Source organism: Phoenix dactylifera, chromosome 11, assembly GCF_009389715.1.
Source record: "Phoenix dactylifera cultivar Barhee BC4 chromosome 11, palm_55x_up_171113_PBpolish2nd_filt_p, whole genome shotgun sequence".
In the NCBI taxonomy this organism is placed as follows: Eukaryota; Viridiplantae; Streptophyta; class Magnoliopsida; order Arecales; family Arecaceae; genus Phoenix; species Phoenix dactylifera.
In genome coordinates, this window is record NC_052402.1 from 8,760,159 (window position 1) to 8,766,749 (window position 6,591).

Consider the following 6,591-nt stretch of genomic DNA (forward strand, 5'->3'; position numbering starts at 1 on the left):
TCAATTCAGCCGTTATTGGACTGTTGGGAGGGGTAAAAGGGTCATTTTCACGAAAATAGCCGTTGGAAACGGCTATTTTCCTCCCCCCTCTCCAGACGGGCCGTGCCTCCAGACGGGCCGTGCCAGGCACGGCCCGTTTGGAGACGTTGCGGGCCGTGCCTGGCACGGCCCGTTTGCGCCCGTTACGGGCCGTGCCTGGCACGGCCCGTGGCGTGCCGTGCCCGGCCCGGCCCACCAATAGAGGGGCCTGGGGCCGAGCCGAGCTGGCCTTCCATGCTGGACGGGCCGGGCCAGGCACGGCCCGTTTAGTTTTTGGGCTCGAGGGGCCTGGGCCGGGCCGGTCCGGCACGGCGCGTTGCCCACCTCTAACTCCACGCTTGGTTTGTAAAAGGTGGCACTCTTGTGTGAATTCATCGATCATAAAGGATTGATCATAAAGGCTGATGTAAAGGCTTGATCATAAAAGTCTGAGGACGAGGCCAGAGATTCCCAAATATACGAATAAAAAATTAAAAAAAGAAGAGAGGAGGCTCGGGAGAGGGATGGAGATCGCAAGATTCCCAAATATATGAATAAAAAATTAAAAAAAGAAGAGAGGAGGCTCGGGAGAGGGATGGAGATTGCAAGACTTGGGAGTCGCGTTCCTGTCGGCAGATGTCTATCGGTTGGTATTTAAATATGACTCTGAAGTTTGTCCAAAGCTGGCAGCCTGGCATTGCTAAAAAAAATAATAATAAAAAACAATTCCACAACAACCATTAGACTTGGAAACAGAGCTGTTGGTAGCTTCTCTTGCAACCACAAGGCAGAGAAGTTCTGCTTCCACATCCACTTTCCCCTTTCCTCAAACCTTCTCGCCATGAATCTCCTTCCTCTGAGCGTAATCCTTCAATTCTTTGCCCCATACTGGAACTATTTAGGGCAGCCCATTCTAGAAGCTGCTGATGTTGCAGGGAAGCTGAAACCTCTCGTGGAAGCTATTATCCCGCACATCAGATATCTCGGCACGAGTGGAGAAAATGTGACAGCTCTAACCGACGCCATGGATAGATTGAGAGCTACAAGGGCTGGCATCCTGCAAGACATCAACATCGCCGAGAGAGAAGGGAGCAAGCGCACTCCAGAAGTCGACGACTGGCTCAAGAGGGTGGAAGCGGAAGCAGGTGAAGCGGCCAAAATGAAAGAAGCCTGCCGGAAGAGGAAGAGGGTGTTGGGAGTCCCCCTCAACTGGGTCTCGAGCTACAAAGATGGCGAGAGAGCCACGAAGAAGGCTAAGGTGGTGGAGGAGCTGCGAACTGAAGCACGTTCGATCGTCGTCGCGAGGAAGTTGCCGCCGGCGTCGGTCCAGGAGATGCCTCCAATTCCCGGTTTGGTAGCAATCGAGTCAACTGTGAAGGAAGTCCTGCTCCGCCTGGATGATGATAGCGTGGGCATCATCGCGATTTGGGGCATGGGAGGGGTTGGCAAGACCACTCTCCTGAGCCGCGTCAACAACAGTTTCCTCCCCGGCAGCGACAGGAGCTCGGAGTTCGACCATGTGATATGGACGGTGGCTTCCAAAGAGCGTACTCTGGAGAAGCTTCAGAAGGGAATAGCCCAAAAATTAGGACTGAATCTGGAGGTCCGCCGACAGCCAGCGGACACGGTCCTCTTCGAGTACCTCAAGAGCAAGAACTTTCTGCTGCTGCTGGATGACCTGTGGAGAGGCTTCGAGCTGGAAGATGTGGGGATCCCACGTCCCGGCTTCGGAGGGAATCAATGTAAGCGCAAAGTCATACTCACCACCAGATCGCAGGACGTGTGCAGCAAAATGAGAGCCGTGGAGATCAAGATGAACTGCTTGGCGCAGCCAGATGCCCTGGATCTGTTGAAATTTCATGTAGGTGAGCCGACCCTCAGCTCTCACCCTGACATACCTAACCTTGCAGGAGAGGTTGCGAAGGAGTGCAGAGGCTTGCCGCTTGCCCTCAAGACCATCGGAAGGGCCATGAGCAACCGGAGGGAACCAACACACTGGAAGCACGTAATCGAGCTGCTGAAGGACTCTAAGCATGCTGAGATCCAGGAAATGGAGATCCTACCGGAGGAAGGTGAAGAACGAGAATGGTTTCGTATATTAAAGCTCAGCTATGATTACTTGCATGATGACAGGACGAGGCAATGCTTCTTGTCCTGTTGCTTGTGGCCCGAAAACTATGATATTCGGAAACAAGAGCTTATAGACTGCTGGATGGGTCTAGGCTTAATCGATGAATCAAATGGGAACTTGTTCTGGGGTCACAAACACATTCGAATCCTGGAAGCAGTGTGCTTGCTGGAGCCTAGTGAATTGGAAGGGAGGGTGAGAATGCATGATGTTATTCGAGCCTTGGCACTATGGATCGCTTCCGACTGCGGGCGGAAAAAGAATAAATGGTTGGTTCAAGCGGGTGTTGGTCTGAAGGAAGCAATAGATGTGAAACAGAAATGGATTGAAGCAAAAGCAGCAGAAAGAATATCGCTAATGGATAATCGTATAGCAGTATTGCCCCACTTTCTTCCTGATCCTCCAAGTCTTAAAGTCTTGATGCTCCAGAGGAACATCTCTCTTAGACGGATCCCACCTGACCTTTTCCAATGCATGCCTGCTCTAACTTACTTAGATCTATCCTATACCAGCTTGGAGGAGTTACCGAAAGAGATTGGCATACTAGTTCAGTTGCAGTATCTTAATTTATCCTCTACATACATCAAAGCATTGCCGAAGGAGCTAGCATGTCTTAAAGAGCTGAAGTACTTGTTACTGAGATATACAACTCTTCTCTTCGAAATACCTCGTGGTGTGATATCAAATCTTACTAAACTGCGGCTGCTTGATCTCTATGGAACCAAGAATGTAGACTGGCAAGCTGAAGGTGGCAGAGGTTGTGGTAATGAAGAGAATACAGCAAGTTTGGAAGAGCTGGAAGAACTGAACTCGAAGGTGATGTTATCGACCACTCTTGGAATTATGGTAAATGCAGTGCCGGCCCTCCAAATGCTCTCCAGGTTTGACAACGTAGTTACCCGGCACCTCTGCATAAGGGGGATGAGCAGCTCGGCATCCATCCAGTTGACACCATCCATCGTCAAAGCCCAACTTGCTAGCCTCAAAATGTTGAAGAACCTGCAGAAGCTAATGATCGAACACAATGAGTCCTTGGTCGAGCTGGAGGTGAATGGTGAGGACCAGGATCATGACGTGGATTGGCGACTTCCACATCTTGACCATCTTCGACTCCGTTACCTCAAGAAATTAAACGTGGTAAATTGGACGAAAGTGTCGATCTCAGATTTCCTTCCGCAGCTGCGTTATGTGATAATTGAATTCTGCGATGAGTTAGAGAATGCTAATTCGGTTCTGCTGCTCCCACGACTCGAGATTCTAGCGATACATTCGTGCCCCAAAATGCAGCGAGTGATCGATGAATTAGTAGGTAACCATGTTGGCTATAACTCGGCACCTGCCTTCCGTTGTCTTAGGAAATTGTCTCTGTATAAATTAGGAAGCTTGACTAGCATCTGTGATCAGGCAATCAGTTTCCCTTCTTTGGAAATTGTTGAAATTGGTTGTTGTGACGAGCTGAAGCAGCTGCCCGTCAAGATCATGGGGGGCAACTTACGGAAGATATGTGGCGAGGAAGGATGGTGGCAACGCTTGCAGGATGAGAACGTGAAAGCCTCCCTCCACCCCTATTTCACAAAACGTTATGTTAGAGTAAATGACTCATATTTGAGTGGTACAGTGGTATTCTAGAAAGACAGACAGATGCCGGCGGAGTGGAGTGAAGGGAGCGTAAGTGCACTAAACTAAATGGAGCGAAGCGACGACATCTGCTTGCCTTTGGGGCAATAATCTACTGTTAGTTTATCAGGAACACTGATAGGGGTTGGGGGTGCAGGGGGCAATGCCCCTGCAATATTGTACAAGGGTACTTTGGGACTTCAAAAATATATGTACCAGGCTAGGATTAGTATAAATACGTTGTAACCTTTGTTTATTTGCACATAGTGAAAAGCACAGCCATTTCGCTCACGTGGATGTCGGCACACTGCTGACCACGTAAAATCTCGGTGCCAATTATCTCCGGCTCTTTCTCTCTTTATTCTTCGTACCATTCACCATGGGTGCTGCGCTTAACTTTACACGTTATTAGTTGGACTAGATCCACCGTGGACCTAGGGTGGGAAAGGGTGGTTGCCTAGAATGCCTTCACGAAGAAATGGAACATTGAAGAATGGTTGATATGAGGGTAGATGGCCATTACGTACTAAGTCTTCCTACTTTTTTTTTTTTTTTTTTTTGCTAAACAAAAAGGGGTAGGGGAGAGGAAGGGACAAGCCCACCCCCGCATAGCAGCCCCACTGGGCCTCCGCCCCGCTAGGAGAATGTTCGATGCGGGCAAAAATGGCCGTGTGTTGGGCACTCCGACCGATTTTACTCATACCCTTCTCACCCGTAGGCCCGGCTCAGCTACTCCTCTGAGCTCTGGCTCGAGTCCCACGTGTGAGTACGTCACACTTGGCACCACCCCGGCTACTAGCGGTTCAAGAGCGGTCCTACACCACAAGTCCAAGCAGTGGCCAAAGTAGTGAGCTCCGGTCCACAATTTAATCGTCGCCGCAGCGATTCGAACTTGGGACCTTGGTGGCAGTCTTCCTACCTTTTGCCAAGCATGCTGCTGCCTGTGCCTATCTATCCTTGTTCCGCCAGAGGGGATGGAGGTGGACCTAGTCCACCTAATAGTTTCTCGAGGGGAAGATCGCTCCTTCTCCCTAGGGGACCGCGTTGGCCCCGATACGAGTGGGAAGGCTGCAGTCGCCCTAATGATTTATTATATCTGGTTCAGGTTGACGCCAGGGATTGAGCACAAGTTTGAAGCAGACTAGTACAGGGCCAAGGTCTCTCTCTCTCTCTCTCCCTCTTTCTCTACAGCTGAACACAATACAGTGAATGCTCATATATCATATATCCATTCATAATGCAATTACTGCAATTCTCTGAATAGTAGGAGTATGCTTCATATTATCCATTTCAAATGCCTTACATATCAAGGATATGGTAGAGGTCATTCACGCAATCTTCTTCAAGTGAAGCATGCATTTGAGCTGATCAGAGTGATATTTGAGCTACTTTTAGCATCAAAGTAAGCATGCCACCCCTTGTTCATGATTGCAGGGGTATTCCTCTGGTACTTTAATTTTCATAGATTATCGTATGATGTTGTTATACTGATTTTGCTTATGCCTAAGCGTGGTTCTAGATCTTCAGATGATTTTTTGTTAGATTTAATTTGAGTAACAATAGAAGGATTTGGATCCAAAGATGATATTCGGTATATGTTTCTTTGCTTTCTTCTCCTTTAAGCTCCGAATGAATTACAAGATTGCAGAATATGACTTAAATAATTGGGTTAAAAATTCATGCATGAATCCCTCAAACCTTCCCTATAGTATTTCCATATATGTTGAATTTTGCAGGGATGATACCTTCATGGTCCTGGCAGCGGCGGCTTATGGCATGGTCTTTGCTGCTCATCATGAACAGCCTATTAAGAATGCAGCGTTGGAGGCAATGTATGACCTCCCCACAAGATCACAGCTCTTACAGATGGCAAACGAAGATGGTAGGTTCATGCACGTTGCACTTCATTATAATATCATGAGCATCAATCACAGCCCTGGGATGAACTGGAGATGCAATTTTTTAGCACGGGAAAGTTTAGATTTCATACATGTGCTTTACAATGATGCGCCAAGTGAATCAAGATTATGAAACGACGCATTGTTTAATGGTTGCAGGGGAGTCAGCTATATTGACAAGCAGTTCACCAGCAAAGGATTGGGCACAAACTGGTGAAGAAGGGAGCTGTTGGCTTGGTTAGGTGTGGCAAATCGGTCTGACTTGATGTTTTAAAACTGGGTTATTTGTCCCCCTGCCCACGTTGTTATCTTTCTCATGTTTTAAATAAAGCAGTAGTCTCATGTTTCATAGATGCAGAAGAGCAGAACTTGGATGTTTGTGTTGCGGATCGTTTAGTTACTGTTAATTTCTAAATAAACATCTACTCTATTGCTTCATTTGATGCTATGGTTAATTTTACTTGTCGATTATTATTACTTTCTGTCAGATCTTTAACTCAGTAAACAACATTTTTTTTGTTGAATGTTACAGTAAATAACAATATTAAACACTAACATAAATGAGTTTTCGTGCCAAATTAGCTATTAGATTAGTGCACTATAATTGTCAATAAAAATAGATGAGTAATGCGCAAAATAAGGGTTTAATATGGAAATCATGCAAGAAAAATATAATTATGAAAACAAAGTGGCTCGCATGGGATCAAGGTGTGTATACTGTGTTCTAAAAATTCATCGCTTCAATGACTGGGGAACACCTTATTATCATAAATTTCTCTTACACTTTGGAGGAATCTGGTCTAAACCCCAAGACTGCTGTCAAGTAATTAAAATCCCAGCTCTTTAATGGCCTCTGTCGCTCCTCCATTCCTGTCAGACTACAATTGCAGTATGCCCAGACCTCAGATGTTGCTGGCCGAGAAACATGCA

The 6,591-nt window shown here is 47.1% G+C and overlaps 2 protein-coding genes across 3 annotated transcripts; both read left to right on the forward strand.

The window, feature by feature from the left end:
* The first annotated feature begins 727 nt into the window (after window positions 1-727).
* LOC103706818 (probable disease resistance protein At5g63020) lies at window positions 728-4,285 on the forward strand. Its single transcript, XM_039131491.1, has one exon. The coding sequence runs from the start codon at window positions 860-862 to the stop codon at window positions 3,773-3,775; it is 2,916 nt and encodes a 971-aa protein (XP_038987419.1). The 5' UTR covers window positions 728-859; the 3' UTR covers window positions 3,776-4,285.
* A 386-nt stretch (window positions 4,286-4,671) lies between these two features.
* LOC120112365 (accelerated cell death 11-like) lies at window positions 4,672-6,113 on the forward strand. Of its 2 annotated transcripts, XM_039131492.1 has the most exons (4): window positions 4,672-4,920; window positions 5,028-5,165; window positions 5,500-5,645; window positions 5,821-6,113. In XM_039131492.1, exons 2-4 carry the CDS (start codon window positions 5,035-5,037, stop codon window positions 5,901-5,903), a joined length of 360 nt encoding a protein of 119 aa, XP_038987420.1. In that variant the 5' UTR covers window positions 4,672-4,920; window positions 5,028-5,034; the 3' UTR covers window positions 5,904-6,113. The 2 variants fall into 2 exon arrangements, 1 of the variants encoding a protein (XP_038987420.1); XR_005513864.1 differs by lacking the exon at window positions 5,028-5,165 and having other exon boundaries at window positions 4,680-4,920.
* The last annotated feature ends 478 nt before the right edge of the window (window positions 6,114-6,591 follow it).

Coding starts and splice junctions, on each gene's coding strand:
- LOC103706818 (XM_039131491.1), top strand. CDS start 860: ATGAATCTCCTTCCTCTGAGCGTAATCCTTCAATTCTTTGCCCCATAC.
- LOC120112365 (XM_039131492.1), top strand. CDS start 5,035: ATGCTTCATATTATCCATTTCAAATGCCTTACATATCAAGGATATGGT. Junction 5,166..5,499: donor GAGCTACTTTTAGCATCAAA/GTAAGCATGCCA, acceptor TGAATTTTGCAG/GGATGATACCTTCATGGTCC. Junction 5,646..5,820: donor ACAGATGGCAAACGAAGATG/GTAGGTTCATGC, acceptor TAATGGTTGCAG/GGGAGTCAGCTATATTGACA.